At 35.4% G+C, this 21,116-nt stretch overlaps 2 protein-coding genes across 5 annotated transcripts; both read left to right on the plus strand.

Annotated features, from left to right (window-relative positions):
• Positions 1-143: 143 nt before the first annotated feature.
• Positions 144-3,294, plus strand: LOC132909993 (phenylalanine--tRNA ligase beta subunit). Of its 2 annotated transcripts, XM_060965295.1 has the most exons (11): positions 146-380; positions 509-564; positions 693-847; positions 1,070-1,139; positions 1,279-1,545; positions 1,625-1,804; positions 1,882-2,262; positions 2,345-2,425; positions 2,500-2,592; positions 2,671-2,950; positions 3,080-3,294. In XM_060965295.1, exons 1-11 carry the CDS (start codon positions 323-325, stop codon positions 3,229-3,231), a joined length of 1,773 nt encoding a protein of 590 aa, XP_060821278.1. In that variant the 5' UTR covers positions 146-322; the 3' UTR covers positions 3,232-3,294. The 2 variants fall into 2 exon arrangements, with proteins under 2 accessions (XP_060821279.1, XP_060821278.1); XM_060965296.1 differs by lacking the exons at positions 2,345-2,425; positions 2,500-2,592 and having other exon boundaries at positions 144-380.
• A 445-nt stretch (positions 3,295-3,739) lies between these two features.
• Positions 3,740-21,116, plus strand: LOC132909990 (ankyrin repeat domain-containing protein 17). Of its 3 annotated transcripts, none has more exons than XM_060965289.1 (28): positions 3,740-4,119; positions 7,442-7,885; positions 8,382-8,529; positions 8,677-8,957; positions 9,030-9,315; positions 9,412-9,713; positions 9,804-10,019; positions 10,092-10,712; positions 10,794-10,920; positions 10,992-11,584; positions 11,738-11,929; positions 12,055-12,235; positions 12,319-12,684; positions 12,809-13,150; positions 13,256-13,447; positions 13,519-13,884; positions 13,964-14,118; positions 14,510-14,685; positions 14,771-14,903; positions 15,085-15,827; positions 15,906-16,220; positions 16,337-16,531; positions 16,613-16,760; positions 16,856-17,063; positions 17,409-18,232; positions 18,356-19,618; positions 19,977-20,168; positions 20,534-21,116. In XM_060965289.1, the coding sequence occupies exons 1-28, from the start codon at positions 3,877-3,879 to the stop codon at positions 20,555-20,557; spliced, it is 9,276 nt and encodes a 3,091-aa protein (XP_060821272.1). In that variant the 5' UTR covers positions 3,740-3,876; the 3' UTR covers positions 20,558-21,116. The 3 variants fall into 3 exon arrangements, with proteins under 3 accessions (XP_060821272.1, XP_060821273.1, XP_060821274.1); XM_060965290.1 differs by having other exon boundaries at positions 3,740-4,080; XM_060965291.1 differs by lacking the exon at positions 3,740-4,119 and adding an exon at positions 5,674-6,502.

Below are 21,116 nucleotides of genomic sequence, written 5' to 3' on the forward strand. Positions count from 1 at the left end.
GCTTTTACTTGTATTATTATTACTTGTTCCGTTCTAAAAAGTTGCGAATAACCATTAATTTGTTAAATTTAAATCTGCGAACTACAGAAATATATGTATGATAGGTACAACAGATACACCTAACCTTAACTTATAATATCTACAATGCTGCTCCCTATCCCTGCTTAGAATTAATAACATCAGAAAGGAAATTCCCTCTGTGGTAAAATAAATTGATTTTAACCTTAAATTCTTTTCCGAGATATATCAATTTCAACGCAGTTCTAACCATTTTCGAATTAATAATCGGCTATTGCATGTTGAGAATTTGTATTATATAAAAATGCCGACTATTAATATTAAACGTGACCTGTTGTTTAAAACTCTTGGTAAAACATATTGTAAGTTACAAATATTCAAATAATGAACATTGTAAATTGTATCAACTTCTTTTACGTTTATAATTATCTTAACTAAATATTTACGAATATAATATTTATAAGTAAATTAATCCATAATATGATTTTAGCGGATGCCGAATTTCAAAACTTATGTTTTGAGTTTGGACTAGAATTGGATGAAGTGGTATGCAGCTTATATATTATTGGATACTATCAAATGTATTAATGCGTATAAGAAATGAATTGCTATATATTTTCATATGTAATATTACATTGAAATAATCCTAGAATTAGTTAAATTTTTATTTTTAGACAACAGAGAAACAAATGATGACAAAGGAGCAAAATTTAAATCATAGTGGAGAAGTATCCGAAGAAGTTATATATAAAATTGATATACCTGCAAATAGATATGATCTATTATGCTTAGAAGGTTTAGCTCTTGGACTTCTTATATTTCAAAAGCAGTATGTACGATATATGTTTATTATATAGTTTTTTAATTTTTCTATTATTTTTCACACCACAGAGTCCTATTAAAATCATATTATTATTTTAATAGTTCCATTAGTTCATTATTAGTTTATTAGTATATAATAACAAAACATATTATATATTAGCAATAACTGCAATAATAAATTAAACATATGATATAGACTACTACAATTAAAAAACTTTTTTAAATATAGAATGGATATACCACAATATACAAAGATATTTCCAAGTACAAGCACACAAAAGATTATAATGACAAAGCAGGTATATATATGATTTTTATTATTATCAATGTTTTTTAAATTAAAAATTAACAAAGGTAATTCAATTGAAAAATAAAAGCTAAAAATTAAATTAAAAAGTTGAACTTTTAATAAAACTGTTTTTTTATATTATATTTTAGTGTATGAAAGTTAGAGGGCATATTGTTGCAGCTGTTTTACGTGATGTTACATTTTCTAAAGATTCTTACAACAGCTTCATCGATCTTCAAGAAAAATTGCATCAAAATATAGGTAGGAAAAGAACTTTAGTATCGATTGGAACCCATGATCTAGACACTGTCAGAGGTCCATTTTTATATGATGCAAGGTCACCAACTGACATTTGTTTTAAGCCACTTAATCAAGAGATGGAATATACAGCAGAAGGAATTATGAATTTATACGAAGTGGGTGTTTTTACAATTTGAATGACTACTTAACATGGACTTTATTTTAAAAAGAATTTTATATTAAGTTTTATTTTAGAACCATGCGCAATTAAAGCAATATCTGCATATTATAAAGGACAGTCCAGTTTATCCTGTAGTAGAAGACAGTAATGGAATCATTTTATCACTTCCACCTATTATCAATGGAGATCACTCAAAAATTACACTCAATACTAAAAATATATTAGTTGAATGTACTGCGACAGATTTAACAAAGGTATATAAAAGCTATTATTTTCTTTATATTTGTAAGAGATAAATCAACTAATAGCAAACTTCTGAAAAATTTTGTAGGCAAAGGTAGTATTGGATACTATAGTTTGTGCTTTTAGTCAATATTGTAAAATAAAATATTCAATAGAGGTAGTGGAAATTGTGTATCCTGATAAACAAGTATTTCATTATCCAGACTTGAAATATCGAATTGAGGAAATAGATTGTGAAAAAGCAATGAAATACATTGGTATAAAACAAACTGCGGAGGAATTGGCTAATTTGCTTTCTAGAATGTCTTTGAAAACATCTGTTAAAGATGGTAATATATTAAATGTCGAAGTGCCTCCTACAAGACACGATGTGATACATGCATGTGATATTTATGAAGATATTGCTATAGCGTATGGATATAATAAAATTGAGAAAACTATGCCGCATTTATCTACCACTGCGGATGAGGTACTAATAAATGTTACAATCGCCGATTTTTAAGCTGGTTAAGTTTTAGATAAAATATTTCCTATTCATGTTTTAAATTTAGTTTCCGCTGAATAAATTATCTGATCAACTACGGATAGAATTGGCTTGTGCTGGATTCACAGAAGCATTGACATTTTCATTGGTATGCAAAATTTTTGAGCACACAGTTATACAAATTGTACAAATCAGTTGTAGTTGAAAAGTTTCTCCTTACAGTGTTCTCGTGAAGATGTAGCGGATAAATTAGGTCACGAATTATTAAACATACCAGTTGTTCATGTGTTAAATCCAAAAACATTAGAATTTCAGGCATGTACAAAAAGTTTTTCAAGACTGTAGGCTCAGGTTGATTCAAAACATAAAATTAACAACATAACAATGTTACAGGTTGCCCGTACCACTTTGATACCAGGATTATTGAAAACGTTAGCTGCAAATAAAAAGATGCCACTTCCTCATAAATTATTCGAAGTTTCCGACATTATACTAAAAGATAATGATGTGGAAGTTGGTGCACGTAATAATCGACATTTATGCGCAGTATATTGTAATAAATCTGACGGTTTTGAAGTAATTCATGGTTTATTGGATAGAATATTACAAATATTAGAAGTGCCATGGAATGGCAGTAATAATATAAATGGATATTATCTTCGTGCTGTTGATGGTAAAGCATTATATGAAAAATTCCATGTACCAAATTATACGTATAAGAGAACGCAATTTATTTAGGAATATTCTTTTTTAAAAAAGTATCATATTATCTATTATCCTAAGTCCGTATAATTTCTTTCAGATCCCACTTTCTTCCCTCATCGATGTGCGGAAATATTATGTTATGATAAAGTGATTGGAAAGATGGGAGTTCTACATCCAGATGTAATTTCAAGATTTGAATTAAATACACCTTGCTCTATATTAGAAATTGATATCGAATGCTTTTTATAACACAATTATAAAACTTATATATGTTGATAATATATTGGAATAAATTATACATTTTTCCTATAATTATTTTATTATTAAGCAAAAAGCTAATTAAAAAATATAAATGATACAGCAAATATAAGCGTTAAATATCATACACGAATACTGATTTGTGTTGAACAGATGATTAATTTTAATTAAATCATTAATCTTTTTCTTCTTTAAAATCGAATACATTGGAGGGAGAAAGGAAAGAAACGATTTTAAAATTTACATTTTCTTTTTTTAATTTGTATTATAATTGCTATAGTTTGTTTACAGTTTTTATTCAAAATATTAGCATATACATATATGACGAACATAATGGTAATAAGTATGATGATTTGAAAAAAGATAAAGGAGGATATAAGAATATTGTGAAAGGAGAAATCGAAATTACCCGCCATGGAAAACGAGAGATGGCATATCGAATCGTATGCAATGATATAGATGGTCGAAGAGGCATCCGGGAGACTCGGTGTCGGCCATAGTAGAAATGGCGGGTGTTAGCTTACGTGAATGACGGCGATCGTGCTCAAGATTATTATCGAAAAGCAAGTGTTCTGTGTGTGTTTTGCGACACGGGAACGATACCTTAGTATCATATGATTCATCTGGAAGGTAAAGATGCAGAATGTAGCACAAGGAACAACCTCGGATAGTCAGAAGCACGAGAAATCAGCAAGCGTTCACCACGACATTGGAAAGACGTCGTCGACTCCCCAGTCTTCGAATTCCAGCCCTACCAAGTCAGAGACGGAAACCTTCTCCGAATTGCAGCCGCGCTTTATGGCAGACTCGTCGGAGAGCGAAGAGGACAGTGTTTCAGAGGTAAACCGAGTCAAAAAAACATGCCACATCGTGAATAAGGTATTCCTACAATCAGAGGTTGAACGCACGCATGTACGTATGCACGCACACGCATGAATTCGTCTGTCGCTTCTGTCGTCCATCCAGTTACCATCCCCTCCACACCCTCCTCCTCCGTCTTCTTTCCTCCTGTTCTCCTTTCTTACATACTTGCTTTTGCTCTTGCTTCTGCTTTTGCTTTCGCTCTTGCTTTTGCTCTTGTTGTTGCTCTTACTTTTGCTCTTGTTCTTGCTATTGCTTTTGCTCTTACTCTTACCTTTATCCTTATTCTTGCCCTTATCCTTGCTCTTACTCTCATCCTTATCCTTATCCTTACCTTTATCCTTATCCTTACTCTTACTTGTTCTCTTTTCCTCTATACTATATATTTCTATACCTATCTATATGTATACGTCATAGGCATATATACGTGTATGTATGCTTACGCACACGTCAGCTTTTCATGAAATTTATTTGAATCATTGCTAATCTTGTTTGATATTTCCGAATTTTATTGCAAATCCATCTAATATAATCCACCTTTTATGATATAAGCGTTCGAAAATGAGTTGCATCAAAAAACCATCGATCAACATGCATATTTCTTTTAGCGTCAGTACTTGTACTTAATTTTGTATTTTCATATGTTTTTCTATTTATACTCAATAATCAATAATATTTAAAGAAGAAACTACCTATTCGAGAAGAGAAATAACGAAATTAACAGAATTATAACCTATATCGTTATATGAAAAACAGCATAAAACTTTTGTATTGTATCGTATTGTATCTTATTGTATCGTATCGTATCGTATCGTATCATATCGTATCATATCGTATCATATCATATCGCATCGCATCATATCACATCATATTGTATCGCCTGGTGTCTTGTAGTTTATTTAGTACAACCGTATAGATAACTAAACATCGGTGGGTATTTTATAAAATTGAAAAAACAATAAGAAATGATGACATTTGATTCTTTCTGGAAATCTTAAATTTGATTCCGAGCATGAGACGTTGGTACGAGAATCGCTAAACTAACAAATACTACGAAACAATCTCCACAAATTTTTCGACGAAAGGAAGAAAGGAAGAAAGTGAAAAAGAGAACAAGATGGGAATTTACGCAGGGATGTTATATAATCAAAATATATGCGTTATGATAGCTAATAAAACGTCATGGTGTATTGTAATATGGAAAATAATTTTGCTTGTTTGTGATTTTATCAGAAATATACTTGCCATCTTTTTAGATTGTAGTCCACCTTATTGATCTTTATCTTTTATAGATCGTTTTTATATATTTATTAAGTATTAGGCCGATCAAACAATTTCGACATTAGACAATGTTGTACATTATACGTGAACTATATTATAATCTAGGGTAGAAACGATTAAAAAATTTGTACATTTATTTTATTTGTATAATCTGATGAAGGCACTTTGCAAAGGTATATGTGTAAATGATAAATAAAGCAGTCCGGTTAACTGCACTGCATAATCAAGCGCGTGCGCACGCACGTGTACGTCCATGTATATGTTTATACATTTATGCAAGTAGATATTTATGCATGTAGACTACTAGTCTGAATATGTATTGTGCAGAGAGGTATATGGAGGTAGAGTTTTCATTGAACTAGTAATCTTGCATGTAGTGTACGTTGGGCCGCGCGAGCTCTCGCATGTGCCTGTTCCTACATAGATAAGTGTATGTGTGTAGCTATTTTACGTCCGCTTGCACTACGTTGTGCGCCACCCAGCGGAGTTCTCTTCGGCCGTGTTTCTCGCGTATTCGTGCGAGTTCGTGAGCCTGTTTGTCTGCTTGTGGCCGTCTCTTTACCTTCTCTATACGTCCATAGGCGTATTTTTTATCTTGCTGTAACACTTAACTGTTTCTGTTATACTGTCAACGAGATTTCGGCTCTATCCTTACCTCTGTTCTTGCCGGCTACTCATCGGTTCTGCCCTGTGTCGCTCGTGTTCGTGGCGTGGAAATTCTAGAGAGCAGAGCCACCATATTATTCTATATTCTACCAACAGTGGTTCTTAAACGGAGTTCTTTTTTTTCACCATTTTTTTCGACGAACAATTATATTGGCTAGTACGACGTGTGCTTAAAAGATCAGTGAATACGCGACTCGTATCGTCGTTTTCTCTTTACTTTGGTTTCGATAAAACAAACGGGACGCGTTCACTACGCACGCGAAGAGTATACTAAGGAAGTGTCAGTTTCCTCCTTCTTGGAATGGCTGCACATTGTTCTTATGTCTCTGTGTTCACTGGCAAGCCGTTTTAATCATATACAGAAAATAAAATAGTTTCACCTACATTCTGATTTGCGTTTATGTCTCATTGGTTTCCACTCGTCGCGCAAGAGGATATGACCTCTACGCGAGATGTACGTACTATAATTTAGATCGTCTACAAATTATCCTTTTCTTTTTACAGACAAAATTTTCGGTTGAAAGCAATTTGATTTCACCTAAAATTTTCTGCATATTGCAACGATATTGCTTTCTCTGTTTATATCACTTCTACTATTACCTGGTTTTTACTCTATTCTTTTCTATTCTTCATTTTTCCTCCATCTTTGACCAACACTTTCTCAACAATTCATCCATTTCATCTAATTTACCTGAATCTCTTTCCTATATTTCTATACAATTTCTTCTCTATTTTTTGTCCTTTTTTCCTTCCATCCTTTCTTCCTCTTCTTTATTTCTTTTTTCCATTTCCATCAAGTGGAGGGGATTTTCTGTTATACAATAACCTCAATTACCATTGTTCTTGCATCTCAGCAAAATTGTATCATACATATTCCACATATAAACTTGTTAATTTTTTACATTAATAAAATATCAGACTAAGGTTTGCCTAATTTAATAATTTTTCAAGTTTATTTTAAGCCACAATTATAAAACTTAAGTGAAACAGATATATTAGGGAAATATGACTCGGCAATCTTTAGATTAATTTCTATAATCATTTTGTGTCTTTCCTAATAAAAATACTGAATCAAACTTAGTAATTATTAGTTTCTTTATGTAGTTAATTTATTATAAACTAAACATAATAAGTATTTATAATAATGATAAAATTGTGTTATTATAATTACCTGTAGTATTCTACTAGAATTTCCTAAGCAGAAGCAAGCAGTATCCTTGCTGGAATATATTTCATGTTTCATATTTATTATCTATTTATTAATACATCATAGTTTATGACACGTTTATGTCAAATGAAAATTTACTACGTTACTTTTATATCTTAATTGTTAGGTTTAAACTGTTTTTGTATATTGATTTTGTTGGAAAAAATTTTATCTTATTACTTACAGGTGGAGTGTTTTGCAATTGATCAGGTTGAATTAGACGAAGGTCATCATTTAGAATCGTCCAAGCTTCTGTTAACTTCTGAAGATCCAGAGAGATCTGTGGATCCTGAAACTCAGGCTCGATTAGAATCGTTGCTGGAAGTAGCTGGTATTGGCAAGTTGTCATCAGGCGATGGGAAGCACTTGCCTGATCACGAAGTGCTCCGTCGCATAACATCTAGTGTTTCTTGTGCATTAGATGAAGCAGCAGCTGCATTGACTCGTATGCGCAGCGATAATCCACGCACACAAAACGAAAAGCGCTCTCTTGTAGAGGCTTGCACTGACGGAGACGTAGGTACTGTTAGAAAATTATTAACAGAAGGACGCAGTGTTCACGAGACTACAGAGGAGGGAGAGAGTTTGCTCTCTCTCGCCTGTTCAGCTGGATATTACGAACTTGCTCAGGTTTGAATTTTGTATATGATTCATTTTTGTTATAAATGCTCATTTTGTATCTGTGTGCTAGTGTGATTCCGTGCGCATGTAAAAGACAGAGAGAGGGAATGTGCGTGCAAACGTGTGTGAGTGAGAGAAAAAACAGCTTTTCTTGAAATATTTTATGTATAATTTCTGTATACATGTATTTGTATGTACACATACAGATACAATGTTGTCATTATTGCTAATATTAAATATAATCTTTATGTTTTGTCTTTTTCTTCTAAGCATATGCAGAAGAATATTAAAGATTAATTCAATATATCATTTAAGGAGAAATATTAAAAATAAATAAAAAAAACAATAATATTGTTCAGCCTATTTGTAGACAGCTTTTTATAATTTCTTATTGTATAAAAATAAATTGAAACATGTAATGTTTTTTATTGTATTGTGTTTGAGTTGCAATAAATGTATTTGTTCCAATTATTTTGTTTTATTTGATTAATCTTTTTATGAGCAGGTACTTTTGGCAATGAGTGCAAACGTGGAGGATCGTGGCATAAAGGGGGATTGTACCCCTTTAATGGAGGCTGCCAGTGCAGGGCATGTAGATGTTGTAAGCTTGCTTATTGCGCATGGAGCTGATGTTAATGCTCAATCTACTTCAGGTATGGAATGTAGTTGTAATATTCATATTTATGATTTATATCTCTGGTATAATTTGTAAAGTCTATAGTCTATAGTTTATAAAGTTTTAAAAGAAATCTTTATACGTCTATATATAGTAATAGATAAATCAGGCTCTATATTTTTAGGTAATACACCTCTTATGTATGGCTGTGCGGGTGGTCACGAAGAGGTAGTGCGAGTATTATTAGAAGCAGGTGCCAATGTTGAAGATCATAATGAAAACGGTCATACACCTTTAATGGAAGCAGCTAGTGCTGGACATGTTCCAGTAGCTAAGATCTTGCTAGAACATGGCGCTGGAATTAATACTCATTCCAATGAATTTAAAGAATCCGCGCTAACACTAGCCTGTTACAAAGGTCATTTGGAAATGGTTCGCTTCTTATTAGAAGCTGGCGCAGATCAGGTACCTATTGATCACTGTAATCGTTTGGTTTATGGGATTGCATATTTCAAACTGAATCATTTTATCTTATAGGAGCACAAAACTGATGAAATGCACACTGCCCTTATGGAAGCATCGATGGATGGTCATGTAGAAGTAGCTCGTTTACTCTTAGATTCGGGCGCCCAGGTGAATATGCCAACAGACAGTTTTGAATCTCCATTAACTTTGGCTGCTTGTGGAGGTCACGTTGATCTGGCTATGCTCTTGATTGAACGAGGAGCTAATATCGAAGAAGTAAATGATGAAGGTTACACCCCATTAATGGAAGCAGCACGTGAAGGTCACGAAGAAATGGTTGCTTTACTTTTGAGTCAAGGTACATCACAACTCTCGTTCGTTGCATCAATCGAGATATAATTATTTAAGAAATTTTCCCAAGGAAAGTAAAATTTATATATCTTGATATGTATAGGGGCGAACATCAATGCTCAAACCGAAGAAACACAAGAAACAGCACTTACTTTAGCCTGTTGCGGTGGCTTTCTAGAAGTTGCTGATTTTCTAATTAAAGCAGGAGCTGATATTGAATTAGGTGCCTCTACTCCTCTAATGGAAGCTGCACAGGAAGGTCATTTAGAACTCGTTCGTTACTTACTTGAATCTGCGGCAGATGTCCATGCTCAAACTCAAACAGGAGATACTGCATTAACGTATGCTTGTGAAAATGGTCATACCGATGTTGCGGATCTCTTACTTCAGTTTGGTGCTGATATGGTACTTTCTTCTTAAATCAAATTTATTTTAAAGAATATATACAGAACAGTTATTTTATATTTTTCGCCATCTAATTGCTATATATTATAGGAGCATGAATCGGAGGGAGGAAGAACACCGTTGATGAAGGCATGTAGAGCCGGCCATCTCTGTACAGTTCAGTTTCTTATAACGAAACGTGCAGACGTTAATAGGCAAACAACGAATAATGATCATACTCCCCTCTCGCTAGCTTGCGCTGGTGGACATCTTGCAGTTGTAGAACTTTTACTTTCTCAGTCTGCTAATCCGTTTCATAAACTGAAGGTATGTGGCGTGTAATAATGGTTGACGAATTCTTTCATAACAGCATCACAAAAAATTAAAATTTTGTTACAGGATAATTCTACGATGTTGATAGAAGCTGCAAAGGGTGGGCATACTAGTGTAGTTCAACTTCTATTGGATTACCCTCACAGTATTATGATGAGTACATCACATAATGCAACACCTACACCTATGTTGCTCCCACAACAACAGCAGCAGCAGCAACAGCAGCAGCAGCAGCAGCAACAATCACATCAACAACAACAGCAGCATATTACACATCAGCAGCATGTGCCCCATCAACAACATGCATCTACGCAGCCACAATCACACCAACAACAGCAGCAACATGCTGCCGATCAACCACAATCGCAAAATCTTCAACCTAAACATAATACACAAAAATCGTTACTAAGAAAAAACCGATCCGTAACGATGATGCCAGACACAAGTCTTACTTCCGCTGAGGCGCAACAAGTTCGTTCTCAGCCCGCAGGAGAATCAATTGTAACCACTAAAGATGATACCAATATTCTGGATAAAGGTAGTGGAGGATTTACCAATCTTTCAGAACCTAACATCAGCCTCAGCCCTGCTCCAGCGCCAACACCAGGGTTAAATGTTACGGATAGCCGAAAGAATACTCGACAAGAGCAGATCCTACATAAGCAACAAATTTTTGAAGAATTACAAGTAAATATTCGATTATTAATTTAAGTATAAGGTTTCTCTTTAATATTCTCAGTGTATTTCATATCTTATAAATATTTTTAGAGGGTAGAGAGAGAACTTCAAATTAAAGGTCCGGGACATTGGTTCTGTAGTGCAAAGAATTCTGTTGTAACTCAACAACAGCAACAGCAGCAAGAAGATTCTAGTGATCCAGATACATTGTCATCAGGTATGTAGTCAAGTTCTTTTTGTTGTGCTCGAAACACTTCTAATAATGATCGATGTATTTTCGGTCGAAAGGTTTAGTTTGCAGTACAAGTGGCATGTCCGGAAATTCATTAAGTCATCAAGGCACCAGCCAAGCAATGTCACTGTATAATGCATTTCTTAGAGGAAAACGAATTGCACAAGAAGCTCAGTTATCCTTAGCACCAACCATATCGGAAACTTTTCCCACGACAAATGCTTTCCCTACATCTCCTCCTCTTTCTCTTGCGACGATACCTGTTACATCGTCCGTTCCATTGGCTACTTCAAATACATCTTCAACAACTACGCCAAGTCCTCCAAGTATATCCACCCCTCCCACCGTTATGGCAGTTTCCCAACCCATTACCGCGAGTAGTGATGTTAGCCAGAATACTGCTATAAGCGATCGCCCAAAAGCGAAACCTGTCTCTAAGAAAGAAGGTAAAAATATCCGGAAAGCTTCGTCCAGTGTAATGGCCGGAAAGTTGCAGCAACAGCAGCAACAACAACAACAAGCTAACTTGATGGCTGGTCTTCAACAGCAATACCAGCAAAAACAACGACAACATACTTATCAAGTCCAACAGGTACACCAGCTGCAACAGCTGAACCAACAATTGCAGTTACAATTGGATCAAGTGCAGGTTTGTTCTTTAATACTTTTAACTTTGTTTCTTCTTCCTTTATTTATTGTCAGTTTATTTTTCTTTCGTTTTCTCATCTTTCTGTTTCTTATGCTTTTTTCCTTCCAACATGTTGGCATGTTATATATCAAAGTATATATTATACCTGGTTAGGTACAGCAACAACAACAACCACAACAGCAAGCTCAGCAGCAGCAGCAGCAACAACAACAACAACATCAACAACAGCAATCACAATCACAGCAGCAAACTGGAGTAGTAACTGCTAATGGAAATAACATACTTATGCCTACTCAATTAATGTCACATCTTCATCCAACGCACACCCATCATCTTCATGATCAGGTAATTATGACTTAAGTCTTACACAAGGATGTGTGTGCGTATGTACTCACATGCGCCTGTGTATGTATGCATATATATATAAAAATTACGTGCAGCAAACAACTCAACAAAATCTAACGGAGCAGGCAGATCCTGACTTAGCAAGATTACATCGAGATGGAGCTTGTCCCTTTGTTGCTGCGGCTCAAAAAGCAAAGGCTCTTTGTACAAGTGAAAGTGTTATAAAATTAGAAGATGGCACGCATATTCCTTTGGATGATGCTTTTGAAATTTTTCGATCTATTAGTTTTGACGATACTGTTGATGGTAAATATTTAAATAAAGAATGAATCCATTTTTTTTCTTCAATTGTTCATAGCTATTTGATGATATATTATATTCTGATTAAGTAGCAACGGAAGATCAAGAAAAGCTTGAATTGAAAAGATTAGAAGTGACAAATGGTAAGGATTCTCAACAGCAACAACAACAGCAGCAACAACAACAGCAGCAGCAGCAACATTTGCAAACCACGCAAATAGTTCAACAAACAACCAGTCCTTATACTTCTCAAGAGTATTTTACCAATCCTGTGTTACCAACTTTGCCTTCGCTTCAAGTAACTAGTGCTGGTGTTCAAATACAAGCTGATATATCAGCAGGTTTGCAGTTAACTGGTCCACAATCCCTACAGAATCAAGCATTTAAAGACGGATATTTGGAAGGTTTTCGAACCCATTTTCAACCACAATTGTTACTGCAATCCTCCCAGATAAGTAAGTTTTATATATATGATTAATAAATTGCCTTCACCTTCGCTTTCTGTCTTATGCATTATATTCAAAACACTTTTGATCACATATTAACCCTTAACGTGATCATATATTTGTTTCTGATCAGCATTTCCAACACAAGCTTTGCCAACTGTAAGTGAAGCAACAGGAATAATAGATAGTATATCCCATCAAACAAATGGTTATGCTCAATCAACAACCTGTAGTACTAATCAGGTTCAAGTGGCTACTCAAACCCAAGCGCCAGCAACAACAACTGCTGCAACCATTGTTGCTTCAGACAAAAAACAAGTTTATACAGCTCCAACAACCGGTAAAGGAAAAAAGGGACGATATCCACTTTTGTCACAACAACCATCATGTCAACAACAACAACAACAAACTGCCAATACCCAACAGCAAACACCCAATTTTCCCAGTCAGAATTATCAATTGGACCCAACAACAGGTACAAAACTTTTCTTATTAGTATAAGCAGAAAATATGTAATTTTTTAATCATGCAAATGTTCAAGAGCATTGTACCCAATTTTTAATTGAATTTTATTACTTAGTTGCTGGTCAGTACACAACAGGTGTTCCAACAGTTGGTGGTTATACTACTAGTCAAGTACCGCCTGCATCATTTTCTTGTATGGACGTGGATTCCGAAACTGACAGTAATCATGATACAGCTTTGACATTGGCATGTGCTGGTGGTCACGAAGAACTCGTTGAACTTTTGTTAAGTCGCGGTGCAGACATAGGTATAGATCATAAGCACGACATCAAAGTATTATACTAACTAAATATTTACAAATTTTTAAATTTCTTACAGAACATAGAGATAAAAAGGGATTTACTCCACTTATATTGGCAGCAACAGCAGGTCACCAAAAAGTGGTAGAAATTCTTTTGAATCATGGAGCTGATATAGAAGCTCAATCTGAGCGCACCAAGGATACACCTTTGTCTCTTGCCTGCAGCGGTGGTAGATACGAAGTGGTAGAGCTTCTCCTTAATCGGGGTGCTAATAAGGAACACCGTAATGTTTCTGATTACACACCTTTGAGCCTTGCAGCATCTGGTGGATACGTTAATATAATAAAGCTTCTTCTTAGTCATGGTGCTGAAATTAATTCCCGGACTGGGTCAAAATTAGGTATTTCTCCACTCATGCTTGCAGCCATGAATGGTCATGTTGGTACGTTCATTATAAAGTGAAGTTACTATTGTAATAATATAAAATCTAGTATTATAAATATGTTTATGATTATTTATAGCGGCGGTTAAGCTATTATTAGACATGGGCAGTGATATAAATGCTCAAATAGAGACTAATCGTAATACGGCGCTAACGTTGGCGTGTTTTCAAGGAAGACACGAGGTCGTTAGTCTTCTTCTCGATCGGAAAGCTAACGTAGAACATCGAGCTAAGGTATAAACAAATGTGTATGTGTACGCGAGTGTATTTTAATTTGTTTCCCATCTCTCTTTCTTATATATTTCTAATTATCTTTTTAATACAATCGATGTATGAAATATCTATGACGAAAATACATATATTGAAATATGTAAATTTTGCATAGTACAAAGTATAAAAAAATTTGATCAACTATTGTCATTTGCCATTTTATACAATTTTAGTTTTGTTTTTTGCTTTCAAAGTTTGTTTAAATTTAGTTAATTGTAAAAGTTTGAAGATCATTGATCTTTTGTTTTTTATAATGCTTGAACTTCGAATTGGTAATATATAATACTGTGTTGAACATATATGTATAATGCGATAGGAATCTTGTGAAATACGAATCTTTTAAAATTTTGTTCAGACCGGCTTAACACCGTTAATGGAAGCGGCTAGTGGAGGATACGTAGAAGTTGGACGTGTTTTACTTACTAAAGGAGCAGATGTTAATGCTACTCCCGTTCCATCATCTCGTGACACTGCCCTCACCATCGCTGCTGACAAAGGACACTGCCGTTTTGTAGAATTATTATTGTCAAGGTAATATTTCGTTATTATCTTATTTTACGAAAATTCTGTTTTGTAAACCTAATCTAACAAGTGTCTTATAACATGAATTTCGCAGAGGAACGCAAGTAGAGGTGAAGAATAAAAAAGGAAATAGTCCATTATGGTTAGCGGCAAATGGAGGGCATTTGAATGTTGTTGATTTATTATATCATGCTGGAGCAGATATTGATTCGCAAGACAATCGAAAGGTATGTGAAAAGTTAAAAGTTAGATGTACGACAAAATCGAATTAAATTTTTTTAATCGTATGTACATTCTGATTTGTTCTCTTTCCTTTCTTTTTTAACTTTTTTGTATATATTACATGTTACATGTACATATTATATGTATAAATATTAATACGTACGAGTATGTGTTACTCAATTGCAGGTTTCTTGTTTGATGGCCGCTTTTCGTAAAGGACATATTAAAGTTGTTAAGTGGATGGTAAATCATGTTACTCAATTTCCAAGTGACCAAGAAATGACGAGGTATATAGCTACTGTCAGTGACAAGGAACTCTTAGAAAAATGTCAGGAATGTGTGAAAGTTATACGTGCGGCAAAGGAAACTCAAGCAGCAAAAGCAAATAAAAATGCAACGATACTATTGGAAGAACTTGACATGGAAAAAACGAGGGAAGAGTCGAAAAAAGCCGCGGCTGCTCGTAGGAGAGAGCGAAAGAAAAAAAAGAAACTTGAGAAGAAAGAGGAGAAACGAAAGTTACATGAAGAATATAAGAAAAATGAAACAACTTATGAGGATAAAGAGGAAAATGGGAAGAAATCCGGAGACGAGGAATGCGATAGAGCGGATGATAGTGAACATGAAACTGGAGATAGTTGTGAAAGAATGGACAGTATGCCATCACCGGTTAACAGAAGTCCGGAAGATCCTTACAGAGAGGAAGGCGATAGCGGAATCGATGCGAATAGTCAAGGCAGCTGTAGTAGTAATGACGTCAAAGCTAGAGAGAAAAAGAAAGAGAAAAAGAAAAAGAAAGCTAATAGTCCAAACAACAATGAAAAAGACACGTCTCCCCAAAGATCTCCAAAGTCTGTTGTCACACAAGGCACTACTTTGTCACAAAATTCTATTACACCAACAAAATCTCAAAATAATACGACCGAAAAGTAAGTTGGAAAAATAACAATACGAGTAATTGATGAATTTTTTTAACGTTAGCTTCTCAAATAATATTACTTTTTCAGGAGGATTATGACAAATGTTTCTAATACAGTATCCGTAACCATAACCTCTGCCACAATGAGTTCTAGATCTTCGACTGTGAATTGTGGTGAACGCAAATTGAAAGGTCAACTGGTATTTGAATCGTCGAGACATCCTGCCGATAGAGAAGACTTTGAAGCAACTGGCAATGAAACATATATGCCTGGTAAAGGCAAGAAAACTTATAATAATCAGTATGATGGCGACGCATTGAATAGTTCTACCAAATCAAACAACACAACCAGTCCTAAGCAAGCAGGCAAACGCGAAGAAGGCTGGAAAGAAGTTGTACGAAAGTAAGAAGCACGATTTATATTGCTAATATTATCATTTTTACTGCTATAATCATTGCCATTGCTATTATGTTGTGGTGTAATTATTAAATAAAAATCTGATGTAACTTCGGAAATAGGGGACAGTCGGATGATTCTGGGAGATTTATGAATTCACCATTCCGTTCAAAGAAAGTATCTGTTCCACCAAATGCTATTAGTCGAGTTATCGGAAGAGGCGGAAGTAATATAAATGCTATTAGAGGTGCAACAGGAGCGCATATCGAAGTTGAAAAACAAAGCAAATGCCAGGGCGAACGAATTATTACTATTAAGTATGGGAGTTGACTATTTATTTTTTTTGGAAATGGTCGATTAATATATATGTGATAATTTCATATTTTCTTCATTTACAGAGGATCGTCCGATGCGACAAAACAGGCTCATACATTAATAGCTGCTCTCATTAAAGATCCAGATGTTGATATATTGCAAATGCTTCCAAAATCGAAACTCACAGTTGTTACTACTTCTTCTTGGGATAAAACCGTATCTACTGTAGCTGTAAGACCATCAAATTATTATACCAAAAGACTGGAAAGATTTTATAATTTACAGCTGATTCATTTCCTAATTTCTTCCGTCTATTTCAATTTTAGTCGAGCAAAGCAAAGTTGGGTCCTGTAAATAAACCTCCAAGTCTAACGTCTAGTTCCAGTAGTACGCAAATTAATAAATCTAGTTACACATCCGGAGTTTCTACCGTTAATCAATTGATTCCACTTCGATCGTCGTCAACTATTAAACTCGCTGGACCATTTCCAACGCCTTTACCACGCGCAACAGCACCCAGACTTGTGGCTGCGGGTAATAACAAAATAAAATTTTTCTACATTAATTTCGGCTAGCGAAAACTTAAGGTTACCTTGACTTTTTTTAGATATCACAATATATTTATTATTCATTAGTAGTCAAATGTGTAGCAATACAAAAACTAACCAAATTTTACTTAAAATATTTTTTTGACAAATTGTTGAAAATGTCTGAAATGTGGTGGTTAATTTTACAAGATAAACCCTACATATATTGTATATGTATTCATATATATACAAAATATATGCAGAAAAGCGATATAACATCGTAGCAAAACAATAATGTTTATTTAATTGATAAACGTTAAATTAATACCTACGTATCTGCTTGCGTATATAGCTGAAAAACGAGCTCAAGCTGTGGCAGCCCAGATGGCTTCGTCATCAAACACGAAGACAACAATGTCATATACGAGTGCAATTATGACTGCTGGACGAGCAACAAAAATTGTAACGACAAGTACCACGCAAACGTTTGCAGCGAAGTTATCCGAAATCACTGCCTCAACGCATACATCTACTACCGTCATGCAATCTACTCATACTACGGTAAACAAGCAAAAATCGTTGCAAGCAAATTCGGTGACTGTTGTATCAGCTACAGCCGCGGCAATGGCTCAGAGTTCGTCTCAACAGTCTGCAGTCAATACATCGCCAAAACACTGCCGACCACTGCCTACTTTGTCTGCTCCACCAACTATGGTCTCCCATTATTCCGGAAAGTCTACTTACTCTCCCGGCTCAAACGTGGCCGTATCACCGGCAACCAGCACTGTGGTTGCATACTGCTCGGAAAGTACCGTCACTTCGACTTGTTCGAACTCCTCGATACGAGTCAGTCCGTCACCTCCGATATCATCGCAATGTCAACAACAATTGCAACAGCAACAACAGCAAGCACGCAGTCCACCACCTATTGCATCAACAATTCAAGATCAACAGCAACAGCAGCAGCAGCAACAACAGCAGACGAATAATACACCTCTCGAATATTCCCTATTTAACGACACGTTTACGAAAGTTACACAACAATCGATGTGGGGTAATCGAGAAAATGAATCTCAGAAGGGTATGAATTTCGCGACCGTAGCTGGTGGTGGTGGAGTGTCCGTTAACATTTCGGGTTCATCCTCGTCTAAATTCATCGATAGCATACCTCCTCAGGTTAGTATTTGCAGTAATGATAGAACGGACAATAACTTCTTATTTTAGGCTACCCTATGTATCCATGATACTGCTACAATGCGAACGTTGTTGGTTTAACAATGTTCTCCTTTGTTCGTGTAGGTGGATGCTTCAAAAGCTCCTGGATATCGAGGGACAGCTATGTGCTCTCCTGTTTCAAGTAAATCAAATAATACAACTAATACGAACGCGACTAGCATAGGAGGCGGAGGTGTTTCATCGAATACCGGCCATAATCCTATTCAACCACCGCAATTTCAGTCGTCCGGAAATTATAATGAACATCCTCTTTCAAGCAAACCACCAGGTAGTTTGGCTGTAGCGCGGCCGGTAATTCCTCAGCAAAATATAGAAATGGGAGCAGCTATGGGAGCTCAGTTTAGTAGACCAGTGTTTCAAGGGGAATTGACAGGAACTCGCAATACGACAACTCATCAGCCGCATGTGATTGCCTCTACATCACAACCGACGTTGGACGTGGGTTTGTTTAAAGGAAACAATATCGGCTATGAGCATCCAAACGTAAATTCAAGTTTATTAAAGATGGTACCAAACGAAGGACAAGGTCATCCGCTTTTACCTTTTCACCCGCATATGCAGAATTTCGCGCAAACAATAGCGCCATCTGCTTCGGTGAACACTACAGTCAGTATGTCCAGATTAAATCCTAGAGCGCCTGACTTTTCTAGCTCGTTACATTTGAATAGCAAGCCTCAAGTGACAATGTTTAACGCGGGTTCGGCGGCGGCGGGAATGCATCCAAACATGTTCGCCACTGTACCGCCGCCTCCTCCGTCCGCGATTCAGTCTAATAACTTGGCAATGCTTGGAAATTTTCCTTTAGGAAAATATCAGGCACCATCTCGAGCCACACCCGGTAATACCGGAATCTCGACTAACGGTCAAACTCGTTGGCCGTTTGCTCCACCGCACAATAATTACCCGCCCCATCAAGATCCAATGATAGGCCAAATTGGTTTCTCCAATCATTTGGCAAATTTAACCGCACAACCTGGAAGCATTGATTTGATTACAAGCCTAGAGAATGGCGGTTCACCGGCTATATCACCTTCTTCGCCGGCACAGGTAGCGCAAGAAATGAATCAGCTTAAGATCGAGGATCGTAAAGTACCACGACCCATCGGTACGGAAAGAGCCTGGAAAAATTACGCAACAGCAGGAATGGGACCTGGTGGTGATGCTGATTCCATTAATTGGATGTTGAACAATGAAAAGCTTGTCGGATCTTGGGCGAGTTTGGCGCCGGGCATAGATAGACACCAAATGTTCCGATCTAACGCTACATACAATCGTATATCCAACGTCGATGCCGAACTTCATCACATGATGGAATCTTCATTCCAGGTAAATTCTCTGTGTCATGCTTCTCGTCTTTTATTTCTTTTTTTCCTTTTTGCTTCTTTCTATCTTTCTCTTCCTGCTTCCTTCCTATTCGAACATCGTGTACGTACAGAGTATACAATTCACTTAAAATCACATCTCCCTCTAATTTGCTGCTAAAAATCTTTCGGAAGTGTTATTTTATAATATATAACACTTATATATTAAAATATATATAACTATATATATAATTATATATATACATATACATATACATCATGAAAATACAATACAAATAATGTAAGAATATTGATATTAATTTATGTGCATAATTTGCATGTTTAAATTTAGATTTAGTAGTTTCAATTTGATTTATATGCAGGGTCACGTTGATACTCAGCAGCAGCCATTTCCTAATGGAAGCGCGACTACTTTATCTCTAATGCCAGGATTAACCTTATTGCCGGGACAGTTTGGTACGCCTACATTGACAGAAATTCCTCCGAATGAAGCAAACAAAATGGATCCACCAGCATGGGGAATACCAGATACTGTACAAGACAAGCAACATCCGGTATGTTACAAGTTACTTTACAAAGAGCTATAGCATAACTGATGAAATAGAATTCAAATTACAAAGTTGTTTCTTTCGAACCAAAATTGTCAACGATTATGCGTGTATTCTCATCGTGAATATTTAAAAATTGTGAATAGTTAAATGTACTTATATACATATGGAGCTCGTATTTTTACTACATTTTCGTTTGATTTCTTTGTTTATTCATACGTTATTTAGAACATTTTGTTTGTGCAATAATTTCATGTACTAATCTAATTTCCTTCTCTATTTGCATCACCATCACTTTCCATTTTTCTTCTAATGTCATACCGCTTATTATTTCTTTTTACATACATCCTGAATAAATAATTTGATTTCAGGCATGGAATAAATGGACTCATTAAAAAGAAAAAAACAGAAAGAGGGAGAAATTCTTACCTGGATGAAATGAAATAAAACCTGGAATTCGAAGTAGTAAATAGATGTAACTGGAATACGAAGCATTGTTTTTAGATACTTAAATTACATTATTATCCTAATTGTATCCATTGCGACACAGATTCGATATTATTTGTCATGTTAGGTGATAAGGCGGTAAATCCTTACAACTTACTACTATTTGTCTAGTATAATCATGCAATACAAGCAATTATCAAATACGATATGGAAATGTTAGAAAGAAAAAAAGGAAAAGATAGTCAGGTGAGATTGAAACAGAACAAAGGATATTTGTTACTTGTTTCTAATTCATTTTTGATCTTACTACGACACGCTACTTCTGTACTCCAGGATTATTCTGTAATCAATTTTTTAACATATGAAATATTGAGAACAGTTTACGAATCTTCTTCCTATGCTGATCGTTACCGCGGATGGATCAATTTGTCCAAGTTACGAGACTCAAACTTTACGATATTTGATAGACATTCGTCATAATAAATTCAAATGCGCATACGATAAGTA

This window comes from Bombus pascuorum, chromosome 8, assembly GCF_905332965.1.
Source record: "Bombus pascuorum chromosome 8, iyBomPasc1.1, whole genome shotgun sequence".
In the NCBI taxonomy this organism is placed as follows: domain Eukaryota; kingdom Metazoa; phylum Arthropoda; class Insecta; order Hymenoptera; family Apidae; genus Bombus; species Bombus pascuorum.